The sequence below is a fragment of the Homarus americanus genome, unplaced genomic scaffold (assembly GCF_018991925.1).
Source record: "Homarus americanus isolate GMGI-L3 unplaced genomic scaffold, GMGI_Hamer_2.0 scaffold25735, whole genome shotgun sequence".
In the NCBI taxonomy this organism is placed as follows: domain Eukaryota; kingdom Metazoa; phylum Arthropoda; class Malacostraca; order Decapoda; family Nephropidae; genus Homarus; species Homarus americanus.
This window is the reverse complement of record NW_024716776.1, coordinates 60,951-81,580: the sequence shown is the minus strand read 5'-3', so window position 1 is coordinate 81,580 and position 20,630 is coordinate 60,951. Positions and strand designations below refer to the sequence as shown.

Here is a 20,630-nt window from a genome sequence, read left to right as displayed (position 1 = left end):
CGGCACCAAAATCAACGACCAGTGGAGCCAGGCCATGGAAACCCGAATCCAGCTCGAGAGTTAAGGAGAAAGGGGCTGGAAACAGGCAGGTTACACTGGTGACCACGATCCGAGAAAACCTGTATAAATGGGCCAGAGATACTTACGGTCGAGAAAATAACCAGTGCGAGGGACCCGAAGATTACGACATATGACTAGCAGATCCAGGCAGAGTTGCACTCCCCATATTAAAGGTCAAGGTCGGGGATATAAGGCGAAAGACGAATACAACAGTGATCACTGGAGCACTCTTGGACTCAGGCAGCAACAGGTCTTACTGTACCGAGAGCCTAGCCAACCGACTACGAATAACAGGGAAGTCTGTTTCAATCTCCATAGGCACGATCCTGAAGGAGACTAAGAGCGTGAAGTCGCAACTTCTATGTCGATGATCTGCTTCTTTCAGTAGCATCACCAGGGAAGGCGGCGATAGTCACTCACCAATTGAGGCACTTGATGAAAAAAGGCGGGTTCAGACTAACAAAATGGATCTGCAACGACAAAGGGGTCCTCAGAGCAGTCCCACAAATGGAAAGAGCCATGGAAGTGAAAGAAGTACTTTTGAAGGATGACAGGCTCCCAGCGAAGCCACAAACGAAGCAAGGTTTCCTGAGTATGGTCAGCTCCAAATACGACCCATTAGGAATCATCGCTCCAAGCACCATACAAGCCAAAATCATATTCCATGACGAGTGCAGGCGAGGCATCGGGTGGGATGAGCAAATGACCGAACACAACAGAGCAGCTTGGCGGCAGTGGCTAAATGATCTTCCCCACTTGTCTCAAGTACGTATCCCTCGATGTTACCACCCTGAATGTGCAAATCCAATAACTACGGTACAATTGCACCACTTCTGCGACGCCTCCCAGCAAGCATACGGGGCTGTATCCTACCTCATGATCACAAGTGGAGACGAAGCCCACTCTACCTCCTTTGTGTGCGGCAGAGCCAAGCTAGCTTCTCTGAAACAGCAAACCATACCTCAGCTCGAGCTAGGTGCGGCAGTGTTAGCGGCCAAAGCAGACAAACAGCTGGGAAAAGAACTAGAGTTGCAGATCGACAGATCAGTGTTCTGGAGAGACAGCATGATCACCCTTCAATACATACGAAACATTGAACGGCGTTTCCATACCTTTGTGGCAAACCGGATTGCAACGATACATGAGAATTCCAACGCAGAACAATGGCGACACACAAGCTCCAACCAAAACCCAACTGATGATGCCAGCCGTGGACTGCATGGGGCAGAATTGAAAACAATTGGCCAAAGAATCCAAAGACGATTTCTAACCTTGCAGATGGAGACCCGGAGGTAAAAGGAGATGCAACAGTACTGGTAACTGGCACTGACCAGGGGGAGAGTACCCTAAAAGGGCTATGGGCAAGGTACTCCTCATGGCATCGGCTACTGAAAGGTGTGGCGTGGGTCAGGAGGTTCATACAGTGGCGCTTCAGCGATCCAAAAGAAGAACGTCACCAAAGGGACCGACTGAAGATCAGCGAGTTGAATGAGGCAAGATTAGCTGTCTTGCGACTGATACAAAGGGAGGGATTTCCCCACGAGATGGACGCGCTGGAACGAGGACACTCAGTCAGGACTGGTGACGTAAGCAGACTGGAACCTTACCTGGGTGCAGACGGCCTGATCGGAGTAGGCGGCCAACTGAAGCGTGCTGCTCTCCATCCAGACCAAAAGAACCCCATACTGGTACCCAGGGACAAAAAACCACAGAACTTATCGTACAGGAGGTACATTCGACCAGGCCTGGCCACTCAGGAAGCGAGCACACTCTAGCTGTGCTACACGAGACATTGGATACCCAAGTGCCGTAAGATGATCGACCGAGTACTACGTACGTGTGTAATATGTCGAAGAAGCAATTGGAAGCCTACCCACCAACGCCAAGCTGACCTGCCAGAGGACCGGGTACATCCAGAAGATCGGCCATTCACCTGCACCTAAGCCGACTGTTTTGGTCCCTTTATGGTTAAACAAGGCCGGGCCCGGGCGAAAAGATGGGGATGCTTGTTTACATGTCTGGCCACCCGAGCTATATACCTGATAGTCCGCACCTCACTGAACACAGACTCATTCATCAACGCCATGACGAGGTTTACATCCCGCAGAGGACCTCCCAAGCGCATCAGATCCGACAATGGAACCAACATGATTGGAGCGAACAGAGAACTTCGGGAGGCGGCGAGTAAGTGGAACAGCAGTGACAATGTTAGGAACACACTCATGCAGAGGCAAATAGAATGGGAGTTCAACGCTCCCACTGCCTCTCACATGGGTTGAGTATAAATAAAGAGTAATTCAATCAAATACATATTCAGTTATAAACAATAAAGAATCTTTTGTACATATTTTTAAAAAGATAAATGACGCGGTATCCTTAAATGCGCACGTATATGTTGTCGTTCCCAATCCATCTCTTTTATTTTTCTTTGCCATTAGTGGTTAGCTACTGCTATTGTTCCATTTATTAACATTAAATAACGTTACTTAAAACATATTTTTTTCCATTAATTTTACTACAGCTTCAACCAGGGTCTTATTTTCTTCATTTTCACCTGTAGAACTATCGTCCCGGACTCCCGGCTGTAAACACTAACGAAAACAACAGCGTCCCATCTCCTCTTGTGTGATCATATTATTAATTTATATTGTATAAGGTGCATTCAGAAACATTACTTAAAGAATATAGTTTGCAATTTTCATTAAGTGTATTGTTTTTTGGGGGAAAGAGGGTAAAAAGCCACACAAAAGATATGAAAAGTTCACACTTGGGAATGCATCTCATTATTATTGCTTTATTTTAATGGTAATTAATGATTCGCAATAAGACGATTCACCTTACACTGCAATATTGGAGGACACATTAAATCGATATTCGAGGCTTTACTGTATTCTGTTGAAAAGTGCTCTTCCATCTGTGGAAGAGGCATAATAATAATAATAGTAATAATATTAATAATAATTAGCGGTTTATTGAAAGAGCATGGCAGTCGGAAGGCTGAAAATATACAGTTACATAATTGGGAAAAGGGTCTCTTGATTTACAAATAATATACAAGTAACATAAGTGATACGAATATGATATATAATAACTAGGTGGGGAGGAGCTCAAACTGCAGGGCATTTCAACATAGTGACAGTGCAAAAAGTAAGATTGACTGGGAGTGAATACACTAGTTGATTACAAGTTATTGATAATTTTTACAATGGTTGGGACTGGACTGCTCTTATAGTGATCAGTTCGTGCTCGTATGGGCTGGATGCGGTTGTTGTCTCGAACAGCAATTCTCGGACGAGGGTTCTCGGGTGGTGGTAGGAGCCGGTGTCGAGGATGGTGCAGAAGCTTTTCACCAAATTTGCAGATGAGATCGTGGTGATGGTCAGTGAGAGCCGAGAGGGTCAGTGTGTTGAGTGCCTCTTGATATGTGGAGTAGGAAGGGTTTGACAACTTCACTGACATGTGGTTTCCAATTTAGTTTGCTGTTTATGGTGACGCCGAGGAGCTTAGTGGAATCTACTTCCTGGAGTGTGTTAGTACCTAAAATAATGGAAGGGGGTGGAACAAAGTCGGAGGAGAGGTTGATGTGCATAACCATGGTCTTAGTATGGTTGATGGTGACGTGGTTGTTGGTGGCCCAGTTTTGGAGACTGTTCAATAAATCCTGAAGGGCAGTATAGTCGGGAGCAGAATTGTTGACGCTGATCCCAATGGTGGAGTCGTCAACATACTGTATTTCCAGCGAGCAGGGGTTTCTCTTAGGGCATCATTGATAAGCATAAGGAAGCATAGTGGTCCCATCTTGGTGCCATGGGGGACGCCACAGGTGAGTGAGTGAAAGGTGGAGACAGCCCCTCGGAAGCATGCTGCGATAGTGGAACCACTTGCGTTTCTTTGTGTAAAGTGTATCTTCGGACGGACCTTTGTCTCGGTCAGTTACAGTAGGGGTTCAGGAGGTTTTGCCAGTGGAGGGAGTAACGTTCCTCTTGGGAAAAGATATACAGTAAGTCCTCTTATAACGTCGTCCCGCTTAACATTGTTTCGGTACTATGTCGCTAAACTTTAGAGACTAAAAATTCGTTTAACGCCCCGGTGATCCGATACTATGTCGTTTTGCGTCGTCGCTGACTACTTTCTATGGTGTAACACCCGCTCTTGTCTGGCCACGCTACGCTCTCTCTGCTCGGCGCACTGCCCTCACTCGTGGAAAGTCACAGCGTCCCCAAGCGACGCAGAGCCAGTCTTTGTTACAGCTTCACATCATTCGTGTGTGCTTAAGTGCATTTGCTCTAAAGCTGTACTCTAACCATTCATAATGGCTTCCAAGCAGCCATCAAGTGCTACTGATGTTAGTGTAGTAAGACCATTACCCTGGCTACGAAAATGGACATAACCACTGTGCTTGGTCTAACACCCACAACGGTGCATACTATCCGGACCAACGCTGACAAGATTAAGGTTAGTGCTGGAAGTGGTTCTTCTTTGAGTGCAACTAAGACAACTCGCACTAGAAGTACTGTGATAGAGGTGAGTGCTGGAAGTGGTTCTTCTTTGAGTGCAACTAAGACAACTCGTACTAGAAGTACTGTGATAGAAAGGGTGGAAAAGATGCTGGCAATGTGGATGGAGGACCAGAATCATAAGGCCAGATCCTTGTTTGACGACAGGAAGGGAACAGAGGGTGAAGGATCGAAGGAAGAGACCTTTACAGCCAGTCGAGGATGGTTTCAAAGATTTAAGCATGTTATAACTTCTACAATATTAAGATGACTGGTGAAGCTGCCAGTTCAGATACGGTTGCTGCCTAGACATTCCCTCCAGAATTCAAACGGTCTCTTTTGGAAGAGGATGCCTGAGAGGACCTTTATCTCCAAGGAGGAGAAAAGAAAGCCAGGTTTTAAAGCGGCAAAGGACCGCTTGACGCTGCTGCTTGGCACAAACCCTGCCAGCAACTTCAAACTGAAGCCTATGCTGATTTCTCGAACTGCTAACCCACGGTCCCAAAAAGGTTACTCTAAGGATTACCTTCCTGTCATTTACAAGGCAAACAAGAAGGCATGGATAATCAGCGCCATATTTAGCCAACCCTGCAATAAAGGAATACTGTGTCAAGGAGAACCTTGACTTCAAAATTCTTCTGATCCTTGACAATGCTCCAGCTCATCCTCCCAATCTTGACGACTTGCATGACAGTGTAAAAGTTATATTCCTGCCTCCCAACATGACAGCACTGATGCAGCCTATGGACCAAGGCATCATCGCCGCATTCAAGGTGTATTATTCACACCGTACCATGGCCCAGCTGCTCAAGACTACAGACGGTGATAATAAACCTACGATCCGAGAATATTGGCGTGGATTCAACAATCTTCAAGTAATTGACAACATTGGCAAGGCATGGGAAGAGGTTTCAGAAAGTTGCCTGAATGGTGTGTGGGGTAAATTGTGGCCCGAGTGCGTCAACAGTATAAGGGATTCACGGACTTAGTCCCAACAGTGAATAGGGATATCCTCAGTTTGGCTAGACAGGCAGGTTTGGTAAGCTGGAATCAGGATATTGAGGACGTCCTGGCATCCCATACAGAAGAGCGCACCAATGAGGATTAACAACAACTAACAGAACACAGTCCCATTGAAGACGATGACGACGAAGAAGAACCACAACGAACGCTAACTACCAAGAGGATGGCAGAAGATTTTAACATGATCCAGCAAGGTATGCAAATCCTTGTAGATGACGACCTAAACAGAGAACGTAGCTCAAAGATTCAACGCAGCTTTGATGACAGTCTTGGCTGTTACACTGAGATGTATAAGGAGAAGAAGAGTAGCAACAAGCAGTCAATACTGGATTCATTTTTCCATCGCGAGACGGCAGACGCAGCAGTAGCATCTTCATAACAGCCAGCAGCCGAGGAGCACACAGCAGCTGGGGAGGAGCACACAGCAGCCAAGGAGGAGCAAAGAACAACGGACGAGGAGCAAACATCAACAGAGGAGGCGCAAGCAGCGGCGGAGGAACCCCAGTCAGCGCAGGAGGAGGAGGAGACAGCCGCAGTCTCTCAGTGGCTCCCACCCCCCCCGCCTTCTCTGCTCCCACCTTCCTCCTACGCTCCCGCCATCCGCCTCCTCTGCTCACCCCATCCACCTCCTCCCCTTCACTACCCACCACACACTCGCTCTACCACCTCCGCCCATCGGTGAGTACCCATACAAACTTGGTAGTTGTATATGCATGCACTATTTTCTCTAGAAATGGCAATGATTTTCTGTATATGTAATGTATTTCATGGGGCAAAGGGAGGCTCAGGAACGTAACTCCCGTATTTTATCTATTTCTTATGGGGAAAATTTATCTGCTTAACCTTATTTCGTATAACGTCGAGTTTTCAGGAATGTAACCCCGACATTAAGCAAGGACTTACTGCAGCTGGTAGCCTTGTTCCGGATCCAGTGTGTGCTCTACACCTTTGAGTAACGACCCTGCTGTAGACCTTGTGAGTACCATAAATTGCGGCGTATAAGTCGACCCGGCATATAAGTCAACCTCAAGATTTTTAGTTTAAAATTCAGGTTTAGGACTATACTCGCCGTATAAGTCGACCCCACCAAGGCCCAAACATAGGCGAAAGTGTGTAATAAGGCCACGCCACATTCATCAAGACACTTACCCTAATACCTTTCAATATTTGATATATATATATATATATATATATATATATATATATATATATATATATATATATATATATATATATATATATATATATATATATATATATATTTTTTTTTTTTTTTTTTTTCATTAGCCCAATAAAGCACGCGAACTTCTACATATAATCAACACCTCACCCCGCCAGGATTCGAACCCACGGCGCCATAAGCTCGTTGAACAGGCTTTGTGTGAAATATAACAGAGTCTAGGACTGCTTTTAGTGTCCTGGTGGCCCAGAGGGAGGTAGCGTTCCCCGGTCACAATTATAAGATCGTGGGTTCGAATCCTGGTGGGGTGAGGTGTTGATTATATATATATATATATATATATATATATATATATATATATATATATATATATATATATATATATATATTTCATACAAAAAAGGGAAGTGGGCAACAGGATCTACATAGGGCACCAAGCAACCGCTAAAAATCTTCAGTAAGTTATCTTCGTACGAACTCTGGTAAACACCAAGCCAAAATCAGCACCTCCAATAAAATAGTAATTGTTGACACAGTATAGCACCTTGATAGTACAGCTATAAACAGCCGTTGTAAACAAACTGCCAGTGGCGCCACCAACACCACGAGGTCAGCTGCGAAACTATGGGTCCGTTACACTGTCGGCAGCACATTAGACTTTGAAGGATTTTAAAATGATCATACATGATTTTATTGTCAATAAAATATAACTTTGAAGTAAAATTCATCTTGAAGTTAAAGTTTTAACTTTTTATCTTAGAGTTAAGGTTTTAATTACGGTATCATTGTAGTATTATATTCAATAAACTGCCATTATGTATCAATAAACTGTCATTACCCCTGTAGTGTATGTGAACTCACAATCTATAGAGCTATCATAAAATTGCACAGATGGCACCCATATCAAAGTTCCGGGTAGTTATCTGGCTGGCCTCCTGGGTTAAGTGACGTTCTGATCGATTGCTTCCTGTCCAACAGCTGTTCAATATGACGTGTGGTTTTGTGATCGTTTAATTACACTGGAATTTACTATTTTATTATAATCTTTATGTTAAATAAATTTACCAAACATGAATTTCAGTTGGAAATATTAGAGGCAGACCACGGGAGTTACGCTAAGTGATGCACAGTGAGTGTTAGGCGGGCTGTTCCACTTGTTTACCACTATGTTGTACAGCTTCACATTTTATAGTCGGCATAGAAGTCGACCCCTGGTTTTGGAGAGATTTTTTCAAGCTTAAAATGTCGACGTATACGCCGCTATTTACGGTAAGTGTGTTGGGTTATTCCCTTTTTGTGCTGTAAACCGTAGTCAAGCTAAAATGGTTGACGTTTGAGACAGATGTGAGTGATCAGAGTGATGTTTTGACTGATTATGATTTGAATGGACTGTTTGATGTTAAGCCAGAGCAGTTAGATGCAGGTTTAGTGGATCAACCTGTTAGTGATGTGTCAAGGGATGTGAAGACAGATTTTAAGGATAGTGTGAATGTTGATTTCAGTAGCCGTCCTGTCACAGGAGAGATGTTGATTTCTGCTCAAAAGTCTGACCAGTCATTGGTTCCATTATTTGCTAGGGCCGTATCAGAACCAGAGAGCTATAATGAATCTGTGTGTTATTGTATTAAATAGAATGTCCTTTTGAGGAAATTCCGACCGGCTGATGTACCTGCCGACGAATCGTGGTCAGAATTATACCAAATTGTTGTACCCGAGTGCTATAGGACTAAAGTGTTGAGTCTAGCCCATGATAGCATTGGAGGACATCTTATTGTAAAGAAGACCACGGATAAAGTTTGGAGGTACTTCTATTGGTCTAGTGTTTCCTCAGACATAGCAGATTTTTGCCCTACGTCATGTATGCCAGATAGCTGGTAAGTCCAAGCAAGTATTGTCACCTGCACCTCTAAAACCTATACCTGTTGTTCATTGATTGTGTGGGACCTCTTCCTAAAACAAAATGTGGTAATGAATATTTGTTAACTATGATGTGTGCTTCCACTAGATATCCGGTAGCTATACATGTGCGGCTCATTACAGCCCGTATTATACTGTAATTCCTGCCCTTATTAACTTTTTTACACAGTTTGGACTCCCCGCATTGTTCAGTCAGACCAAGGATCCAACTTCATCTCAAAGGTATTTAGGGAGGTTATGTGTATGCTAGACATCAAACAGTATTTAGCTTCAGCTTACCACCCTGAGAGCCAAGGTGCTCTTGAGAGATTCCACCAAACTCTCAAGAGCATGGTGACCATGTGCTGCATTGAATCAGGTAATGATTGGGATGTAGGAATTCCATATCTATTGTATGCTGTCAGATGTACTAAACAGTCTAGTTTGGGATTCTCGCCAAGTGAACTGATATTTGGCCGGGATATCCGTGTTCTGTTGAAACTATTGCCTGAGAGTTGGGTTGAATACTGGAAGAGCGAGGACTGTTTAATTTTGTTGGTCTCATTGAAAGTCCTTTATTTGTCACGGCTACTGCAGAAGAAATAGCTAAAATAGGAGACCATTTGAATATTGTAAACCAGGCTGTACATAAACAAAACCGTGCAATAACTCAGACTTATCAGGCTATCCAGTCTTTGAAATCAACGGTTAATGCTAACATTATTGAAACTTAACATTTATCTAGGGTAGTGTAATGTACTTTTTTCTGGGTATCTGCGTGCCGCTGAAAATTCTGCTCAGTCCTTAACATCTGCCAATGACAAACTCATTGCTGACTTAGTTAACGCAAGGTTAGGTTGCGTAGATGCTCAGCTCTTGCTTGTGCACACCCTTCTTGAAGCTTTGCAAATAGCCAAGATTAAAAATCAATTAACCCCTATTTTCAGAACTCAGGAAATTTAATATTATTATCCTGTACTGGAAGCAACGATCATGCATGCTACAATTCTAATTCATATTTCCATAATATCTCAATGAAAATGTAATGCATGGCATCTGGAATCTTTCCCAATCGAATCAAATGGCACTCTTTCGAACTTGGATAAACAACCCTAAGTCTTACTAGTTGCTGAGGACTACTCACTATTAACAGAGGAGGACCCTAAAGTGATCACAGTGTAAATCGTCTTATCTACATTGTATATATGCCCGGCCTATGCATGTGCTTTTATTCCGGTGTGGACGGAATATTGTGAACTGACTAGTAGTTCTTTGACAAACTTACCATCCCATCAACATTTTGCTTTGGATGTGAACTTAACTTCAGATCTTAAACCATTATTCCAAAATGTTAATTTAACTTTCAGTGAACTCAACATAGTTTATGATAATATAACATTAATTTCGCATCTCAATGAGTCACAATTTACTTCATTAGATAATCATTTGCCATTTTATTTTTCTTCGAGATTTGCAATCCTAAATTTCTTGGTACCAACTATTTTACTGATTTTGGTAGTTTTATTTTTGTTTTGCTATTATAAAAAGTATCTTCTAAGTTTCCTCTTGTATGTACATAATGCCCATACACAAGGCACTCAAGATTAGGAATTCCATTTCGAAACCCCCGATTCCAGATTCCTCAGTTTAGCTCCCGCACACGGTTTATATTTATATACGGATACTCATTCATAGGGTTTTACTCCATGGTTAGACTACACCTGGTAGAAATTGGCAGGTGGTGGCCGAGCAATGCATTAGCACCCTGTCAAATAGACAGTCATGATTATATAAATGTTGGTTATATACATTATGTTTATATAATTACATCCCACACGGTAATTAAACATTAAGCAAGTGTATACTAATATTTATGCTCATGATGTCTTGGTCACTTAGCCTCAATGTCTTTCAAATGACCTCTGCGCGCCATTGGCCTGCATAGGACAACAATTTACAGGCAGTTAAACTTGGTATCTCACACCGTCCAGTCATGTGTAATCAAAAGCTACCATATTTGATTATTATACTCTTATAAGTTACATGCACATTGTGTAATTACTGTGATATCACACTTTAATTGTACGTACACAGAAACAATTTTGATAATATAAGAGAAAGTGATCATTTGGGTTTACAAATCTACCCAAAATAACTTTTGTGTACTACTGTGACTAACCATCTCTACTAACAGGCATTAGTGGTGTAATCCTTCTACAGGACGATAAACTAAAGGTGATAGTGGAACACTATCAGAGAGAGAGAGAGAGAGAGACGGTAACTATAAGAGAGAGATGGTTGGTAGTTATGGAAAATGTTCTAGAATGTTCAGCAGAGGCGGATCCAGGGGGTCCTGGAGGTCCGGAACCCCCTCAAAATTCCCATGATATTGGTCAGATTTCATAAAATTTCTTGGGGGAAGGGGGGAGCTACAGTGACCCTCATACCCCCAGCTGGGTGGAATCCCTGTGCTCACCATTTTCTCCCACCCTCAACTTCTTGGACCCCACCCTCTCTTGATAATCCTGGATCCACCCCTCTTCAGAATATTAATTTAATGTTCTTATTATTTCTAATCTCTTATAAGATTAATGTCGGTCTGTCTAGTTTCCATCATTGTACAGATAGGGGAGTTTATATGGCAGGGTTTATTCTGAAACACAACAGTGTATTTATTTTATTAAACACAACAGTAGACTGTATGTACACAGTATATAAAAAGAAAACTTAGCAGTTACTGTCGGTCGTTAGAGCACTGTATGATGTCTTTGGTGCTGGTTGTGTGAACAGACAGGTCAGCTATTTAGAGGTCAGGAGTGTGACCTCATGGTCATGTTTAGGGCAGGTGCTTTAATATGCATTATAATGAATGAATAGGAATTGTGTAATGCATACAGGATATAATCTACCTAAAAATCCATGGTATATATATAGAGATTTGGCCTAAAATGAGATCATTTACGAACCTTTCAAGAAACTTAATAAAGGTGTTATCTATGTTAGCAAACCCATAAACCAGCCAGTTGAGGCAAGGTTGAGATGCCGCCAAGGAATCAAAGTAGTGGTACTGTCCAGCGGGGAAAGAATTCACTATTAGCCGAGGCATCACAGACTCTCAAACCGGTAGTGAATTAAACCAGCGAACTTTGGCACAACGCAACGGCGCTGATCCTCAGCCACCTTGGTGGCGGAATGGCACAAAAGAACAGAAGGATTCTTGTCTTCCTACTACCACATAGGTAGCAAACCGTTGAAGAGGAAGACTTTTTCCCCATCACGCCTTGCTGGAACTGGCGACAACAGGTTCACTCAGCCACGTCGCCCGAACGCACCATGCAATACTGTCTGAAACGTGTGTGGAGGAGGGATGACACATCCTGGAGTGCAAAGTAACCCAGGAAGCTGAACTGCCATGTATCGTTAGAATGTCCAGCGGCGCGGATTGTAAGGAAAGAGGTTACACCAGTGAAAGAGCACAGAAAGCAAACAGACCTACTGACAGACCAAATTAATAAAGGAAACAATTAAAGTCCTGAAAGGTAGCCTCACCAACCCCAGCCCAACCCAGAAGTGCTTCAACCTAAAGCACAACTATCGAAAGAAATCATAACGGCACACACGCCCCTTACCTTTGAATATGCTAAAACCAGATGTTATTATAAGCGAAGCGGTGTTTAGGCAACAACTGACTTAATTTCAACGACGTCCTCACGAAATTTTAACCTGATTTATAAACCATGGAAACACCAGTCAAAAAGTTCAAATCACAAGCCACTACCGACAAACCCCTCAATCAGAAAGTAGCGAAGAGTGAAATGGAAGAAGAAGAGTATAGGAACCCATTTACGCAAACCTGTTATACAACCTGAATGCTGACTGTAGCAGAGCAGCACCCCAAAGAACAAATACAAGAAAATGACCGAGAATCAGGAATTGGGTGAAATCCGCATCAGGTTTTACACTGCTCAGCTCTGCAACACCAACCGAGAGACTACTGCGAGATAATAACAGGTAAAATATAAGACATGGTTGTATAATATGGAAGATCACCATATAGAAACACTATTAAAGAGAGGAAGAATCCTGACCAAATAAAGGAATAGAAAAGTGTGACAGATCTCACAGGAAAATTTGCCTCGGCCTGCATACGAGAGGAGGTTCAGGAGAACTTCGTTTATCCGTAAAATGCCGCAATCGCTCACCATTGCAATCAACAGACCAAAGCAAATTACAACAGGTCCGGCTTGGACACATACAAGAGCTCACGAACATACAACATACGCACTAGACCAGATCGTCATCATACTAAAATTAACGCAGGATAATTCAACAACCAAAGATATTTTAATTACACAGTATACCAAAAAACAGCCAACCTTTATAGATGGAATTGCCATAGTAATTAAAGAAGTATAAAACATAAAACTACGATACATTCCAAGAAAACTTTTCGGTACTAACAGCCAACAAACCAATCAGGTAATCGGTACCAAGTACCTCCAACATTTAATCAATTTTTTCCTGGGTCAGCAGACATGCCTAGATTGATGAGGAGGAAATATACTCAGCATACTTAAGATTTCAACCAGACACCGCATACCAGGACAATCATATCAACAACGCAGTAGGTCATCCTGAACACTGGTGAGCTGACGTGGTACAACCCCTGACCAATTCTACTATCAGAGCAGGCCACCGGGCATTACACGCTACTGACTAGAAATAATGTGTATATATAAAGTACATACATGGTATACATACAACATACATAATAGACATACAGTGATCATCTCCCTATCATAGCCACACTCTCCACAGCCCCAATACAGATCCCGGCCAGGCTAAGATTCAACTATAACCGGGCTAACTGGGAAAACTTCAAACAAGAATTAAATAACCCGCAACCCATACAATTACACAACGGGCATACTTCTCTAATAGACCGATCACTGGATATATGGTATGAGCACGTCACCCAGGCCATGGAACACAACATACCCAAGACCACTCACCGAACATTACCACACCCTCAATACTCACACCAATCAAGAATCATACAGACACAATTTAGCAACCTAATTAAACTAATCACACAGCAAGGATGGACACCGGAACGCAGAAACATATACAACATAATACAAGAACAACTAAAAAAGATATCAAAAGAAGCATACAACAGGAACTGGCAGAAGCTGATTTCAGAAACGGAAGGAAACTACAATGAACCGAACCAGTTCTGGCAGAAAATAAAGCACTTAATGGGAACCTCCAGCAACGAGTCTAACTATAAAGTAAATACGAATCAAGTCAAATTAACAGAACCAACCGAACAAGAACCGGAATTTAGATCTTTCTGGAGTAAGATTTTTCAAATCACCAACGAAGAAAACTTAAACTTTTGCATGACCACAGAGGGGGAAGTATCTAACCATATGTCGCAAATAACCCATATTTGGTAACCGAGCCCCAAGATCGACCTGAATACACTGGATGACGTGTCCCCATTAAACAAACCAATTACGGTGGACGAAATAGTAAGAACAATCAATAGCTTTAAGAACAAGGATCCTGGAGTCAGTAAAATAAAGAAACTCATTTTACAGCAATTACCAAGCAACATGGTACTTCTACTAAGAAATATATTCAATGCATCCATAGCTTCAGGCTACTACCCAAAGAAATTTAAGACAGCAATTATCAGACTGATACCAAAACCGGGAAAAGCCCCCACAGCAGTAGAAAACTCCGGGAAAAATATTGGAAAAAATAATTAACCACCGATTAAGAACACACCTGGAACTGGAATACAAATAAAACCCTAGACAACACGGATTTAGGAAACACAGAGGAACAAACACAGCCATAGCCCTTATATACGAAAGTATTGCAAACGCAATGCATAATAGAGAACAGTGCAATATAGTTTTAAGGGACGTGGCAAAAGCGTTCGATAAGGTCTGGCACTATCCGATATATAAAATAATAAAGATAGAGAAATGAACACACACAGAGAGATAATGATGATGACTTGGTAGCAACAGACAGACTCTGGACCACATCCTTGATATAAATTAATACCAAGACGCATGGATGAAATACTTTCCCGTATCCGGTCATCCAACAGTTTATGTGAAAATCTAAAATTCAATATAACATATGTCTAATACTTCTCCGTTCAGTTGTCAATTCATTCTTCTTGCACACTCCATAATCTTCTCTTTTATGTCATCATTCTTATTTATATCATCCTTCATTCACTTCTTTATTATTATCATCCCAACACATGTTCATCATTATCATCGTTATCACCATCATCATCATCATCATCATCATCATCCATCTATACTCTTCTCCTTGTTAATTCTTCTGCTTTAATCATCCTACCCTCCACCTCTTCATTATCATCCTCGTCCCTTGATCATCATCCCCCTGGCCAGGTATACACAGCAATATTACTCATCCACTCACCTGCCTGGATATCTAATTACGATATTCTAGGATAATGAATAATGACCCAAAATCTTTTCCTCAGTAATGGGTTCACTGTGTTAGGTGGCTGGCTCAGTGTCACTGTGTTGGTCTTATTAATTAATCATGTCATCTTGTTCACCTGCGGTTAATTTATTTACTTTTGGGGAGGGAAGAGAAAGCGTAGTCTCTCTACCTTTTAGATTTCAGGTGTTGTATTCATCTATATTTTTCTCTTTTCTCTTCTCTGCCCTTCTCTTTATTAAATTTTTTAGTTGTTGGACCCCCCCCCCCATCTCTCTCTCTCTCTCTCCTGCCTTCACGAGACCAGACAAACACTCGTCCTTCTACAAAAATAAAGGAAATAAATCACTCGTCCCTCCAAGGAAACACACACACACACACACACTAAAGTATTAACCCCTCCAAAATACAAAAAAACAACTTCTTCCTTCAAAAAACTAACCACTCCTCCTCCAGAAATACTAAACACTCCTCCCTCCAGAAATACTAGACAATCCTCCCTCCCAAAAAACTAAACACTCCTCCCACCAAAAAGACTAAACACTCCTCCCACCAAAAAAATAAAAATTCCTGCCTCCAAAAGGCCAGAAAAAAACTCACTTCCTCCAACAGATCAAAGAGAAAAAACCCATACCCAGGCAACAAGCTTTCTCCTGGTACACAGAAATATATTTCTTCCTCGTTATATAAAGCAAAAACTTTTAAAACCCTATCTCAACACAAGGAAGACAAACTCAAGATATATATTTAAAAAATGAAGTAAAAAAGACGTCAAAATGGAATATAAAAAGAGGTTAGTAGAAAAAATCCGACCATGATGCTTTACTCTTGTAAAAATAATGATCAATAACACTAAACGATGAGAAAATTTTGTTTTGATTTTTTATTGGCTGTGATATTCTAATAGTATAGTGTCAGGAAGCTATCAGCATTATTACAAGTACTACCACAATTATAAAACGTGGCCTCCATCCTCCCGTAATAGCAACACCTTCGCCGCCATTTTATTACCTTAAAATTAAATACCACAATTATTGCTACTGCTACTACCAGAAATACTGCTACACCCATAACTACTACCGGTACTACAACAACTACGACTACTACCACAAATACTACTTTTTTTTTTTTTTTTTTAAACTTGGCCAATAGCCACACCTTCGCCACCATTTATTTACCTTAATATTAAATATCCTAATACATAAAACCTATCCTATCTGTGTTAAATTAGTTGAGCCGCAGATCTATGCGGCATTCAGTGACTGTAGCCTCATAGTCAATATCTGCAGCAGTTGTTGGAGTAGGGGCAGAAACTCTCGTTCCCCTGAGGCAGAGCAAAGCCGACCGAAGGAGAGAAAAGGACAGTCGACATCTCATCCAGGCTGTAACGTAACTTCTGGGCTGCTGCTTCTGTTCGGAGATCAACTCCGCGAGTCTGGCGTAGAAACATCTTGCACTTGGCCCCATCCCACCAGAGGTTGTGAACACTAGAGGAGTGAAGCTGCCTTGATCAACGTTTTGAATTCTCTCCCCATATGCCCTTTTCTTGTCGTTCTCGTTCCTCCTATGTGCAGCATCGAGAGCTAGGTTACGGTGACAAGCGGCCATGGGATCAAAAATCCTGATGTGGAAGAAAGCTCGCTGTCCCCGCATCCAGAATCCTCGAGCACTGACGTCCACACGGGCTTCGTTAGATGTGTTTGAAGTCCTGTGTTGGAAGATCTCGCCATCCAATGGAAGGAGGGTCGGTTCTACCATGACGTCCCGGCAGATTTCCTTCAACATATTTGCAGTGAGATCCCTTACCTCGTCATGCCTCATGCATATGAAGCCCCCCTTCTTGCAGACCATGGCGTGATCGCCATCATAGGAAGAGCCACACACGCATTGTGAGGGCAAACCATCTACTGGCCAACCGTACCTAAGAGCAATGGCATCTGTAAATTCTTGTTTAGTTAAGGCTGAAACCATTTGCCCTTATCGGTAACGTAGTTAACCAGTTCGAGGCGCCCACCTCCTGCGCTATAGCTACTTTTTTTGTCAAATTTTCTGGAACCTGCAGCAATAGTTGCTGCAACATGTCATTTTGGCAGTGCTGCCGATCTGTCGTAATGGACCTACGAATCTTATTTACTTCGCTGGTATCCACTTCCCCTGTTGCATTCTGGGCTATTATGTGGTCCGTGAGGGCTGCCATGAGCTTAAGTGAATTTTGATGTTCAGTGTCAGCAATCTCCTCTGGATTAGTTAGTCCCATCCCTCCCAGTCTTGGTGGAAGTGCAAATACTACTACTACTACAACTACTACAACAACTATTAATACTTCCACAACTACCACACACACTACTATCTTGACATCAGAGGCCTTACAGTTCTCTCAAGGCGACTATTGAAAGAGAGCTAATTTTGGCGTCTGATGTTAAACCTTTGTTAACTCATATCAAAATCTGGAGACAGGAGCAGTGAGGGATCGAACCTGTGTCTTCAAACAACGGGAGAGAGAACAACAGACAAGGAAAAAGAATATAAGTTAATTACACTTTTGAAGGGAGAAGGATTTGTGTCAGTCTCTCTCTCTCTCTCTCTCTCTCTCTCTCTCTCTCTCTCTCTCTCTCCCAATGGTCACAGCCATAAGATAAAGCTCCCATATTAACTCTCCGGTGGCGTTTCAATGATCTTACGCCAATATGATCCATAACGGGACAACTTAAACCTCACGATGGAGTTTACGGACAGGAGAGACTCGTTCGCCTCCCTGAGTCAAACCCTCAAACCGGCTACCAAACAGGGAGGTACTACCAAGGTAGGTAGATAACAGGTAGCCTGACTCCCATAGTATCTACGCTAATGAAAATGAAAATGAAATTTTTATTTACGTATTTTTGAAGGCTTATGATGGTATTAAAAGTTGTACAATAAATGTATGGAATAGAGATTTTTTGTTTTATTTTAATTGGAGCCACTGATTAAATATATAAAATAAATATAAATATCTTACTTGCGACCGCTGGATTTCACCCAACGTCGCTGATTGGCTAGCAATGACATCACTTATTAAGCTTCGCCCACTTCGTTACATAAAACAGTAGAAGCGGGATATCTACAAGTGAAAGTGGAGTGTTTTTCTTTTATAACAATGATTTATTGCGCTGTAGCCACCTGCAAATTCAACTCAGAAAAGAAGAAAAAGTTTGTATCTTTTTATTCTTTCCCTCGGGACATAAGGCTACGGGCAAAGTGGCTAGATGCCTGTAAAAGAAAAGATATAAAAAACACCAAACAAGTGAAGTCGTGGCATACGATATGTTCAGTGCATTTTAAATCTGAATGTTTTGATTACCATTTAGCAGTAGACAATGTAAAGCTTTCTTTAAACTCGCACTCACGTCCAACAATAAATCTACCGGGATTAGGAGGTCAAATCAAGAATGCTACAACGTACGAAGATCATATATTGTAAGTACATTAAATCTGGATACGTTTTGTTTCCTTTTTTAAATATAATGTATTATGCATTTTCAATTGTCAAAATATAACTTAATATGAATCTGGTAGACTGTTACTGTGGGCTATTTTTTTTATAAATGATAGTCATGCATCTCATCAAACAGTAGCCTTTAGTGTTCTCTATACGTAGGAAGCCTATACTTAAGCAATTATTATGAGAAAAGTTGAACCTCTTAATTTTCAAATGCTGTATATATTCGTACCCCTAAGGAATTTCATGTAGCTTACTATATAGTCTAGTGTAAACCAGTGCTTTTTTTAATGTATAATTATTCAAATAGACTTGGGTGTTAAAAGAAATCGTGTACTGCAAGTGTTGTATTATACCTATGGCAATTATATACCGTATTTACATTTTGTGAGAATGATATTATTAACTTTAGCCTATAATTAAACTATTTGTCAGTATTACATTGAATAATGAAATACTAGTTTAGCCTATCAGATAAAATTGGATTAAGGGGCGTGGCTTAGCGATCTCGAGAGTAGAGTTGCCAATCAGTGAATTCCTAGGGGCCTGCGTGAGGCTACCTGTTATCTACCTACCTTGGGTACTACTGCCTGGGAAGATATTGGAAGCATAATGTGTTGTCTAATGGTAGACCCTGCTGCTATATGGCATCACGTAGTTGTGACCAAGTCCCAGGTTGCTGATCTGACTCTTTGCCTCCTTTACATACAATTGATTTTTTTTTATTCATGGTCCTCTATTATTATTATTATTATTATTATTATTATTATTATTATTATTATTATTATTATTATTATATTTTCGCGCCCAGGCCCTGCTGTAGGTCATTGACCTGTGCCCTGGTGGGTTAGTCCTGTAAAAAAAGAAAAACCTAACCTAACCTAATTTAACCTAAACTGACATTTTAACCTAACCCAACAAAACCTAACCTAACCGAACCTCACAGTTTAACCGAAGCTAAGAAAACCTCATTATTGTAACCTCACTGCTTAACTTAACCCAACTTAACATAACATAACCTCAGAACTTAACCTAATTTAGCCTAATCTAATCTGACAACTTAACCCAATTTAACGTAACCTAAAGTAACTTAGTCATAAAGTTAGTGTCCAGCTCCACTTGTGTCCAGAACTGAAAATAAAATATATATTCTAGGCTACAGAACGAAGGCGTGTCGCGTCGAGTCACCTCGTGTCGTGTTGTGTTGTGTCGTGTTGTGTCGTGTTGTGTTGTGTTGTGTCGTGTTGGTTGTGTCACCGTATGTCGTCGTATTGTATTTGTATGTTGTATCGTGTATGTTTGTATCGTTGTTGTGTTGTGTATGTTATGTCGTGTTGTATTGTATTTATGTTGTGTCGTGTTGTATTGTATTTATGTCGTATTGTGTTGTTGTTGTATGTGTTGTGTCGTGTTGTGTCGTGTTGTGTCGTGTTGTATGTGTTGTGTCGTGTGGTATCGTGTTGTGTTGTTGTTGTGTTGTGTGTCGTGTTGTGTCGTCGTGCTGTGTCGTGTTGTATCGTGTTGTGTCGTGTTGTGTCGTGTTTGGTGTTTTGTTGTGTTGTAGTGTTGTGTCGTGCTGTGTTGTGTGTGTGCTCGTGTTGTGCTAGTGTGTAGGTTGTGTCGTGTTGTGTCGTGTTGTGTTGTGTTGTGTCGTGTTGTGTCGTGTTGTGTTGTGTTGTGTTGTGTCGTGTTGTGTTGTGTTGTGTCGTGTTGTGTCGTGTTGTGTTGTGTTGTGTCGTGTTGTGTCGTGTTGTGTTGTTAGTCAAGGTTAGAGGGAGAAAAAAAAATCCAGGCAAAACAAACACTTTTTGGAGTGATTGGAGCACAACTTTCCCATCCACACCGTCAAAAGAGAGGGTACTGAAAAGTTTGTCTTCCCTCGCAGAAGTTAAACAGAAAGTGTGTGCATGTTTGTCATGAAGCTTTCCCAATTCATAAAAAAATTAAATCAAATCGCACAGGCATAAGACAGTTTATGTATATAAGATGTATACGTGTTCGGTTA

General features: G+C 41.6%; 1 protein-coding gene across 1 annotated transcript; it reads left to right on the top strand.

Annotated features, from left to right (window-relative positions):
• The first annotated feature begins 495 nt into the window (after positions 1 to 495).
• LOC121858503 lies at positions 496 to 1,356 on the top strand. Its single transcript, XM_042354953.1, has one exon. It carries the CDS (start codon positions 496 to 498, stop codon positions 1,354 to 1,356), a length of 861 nt encoding a protein of 286 aa, XP_042210887.1.
• Positions 1,357 to 20,630: the final 19,274 nt, after the last annotated feature.

Excerpts from the sequence above, each read along its gene's own strand:
- LOC121858503 (XM_042354953.1), top strand. The coding sequence starts at position 496 with ATGAAAAAAGGCGGGTTCAGACTAACAAAATGGATCTGCAACGACAAA.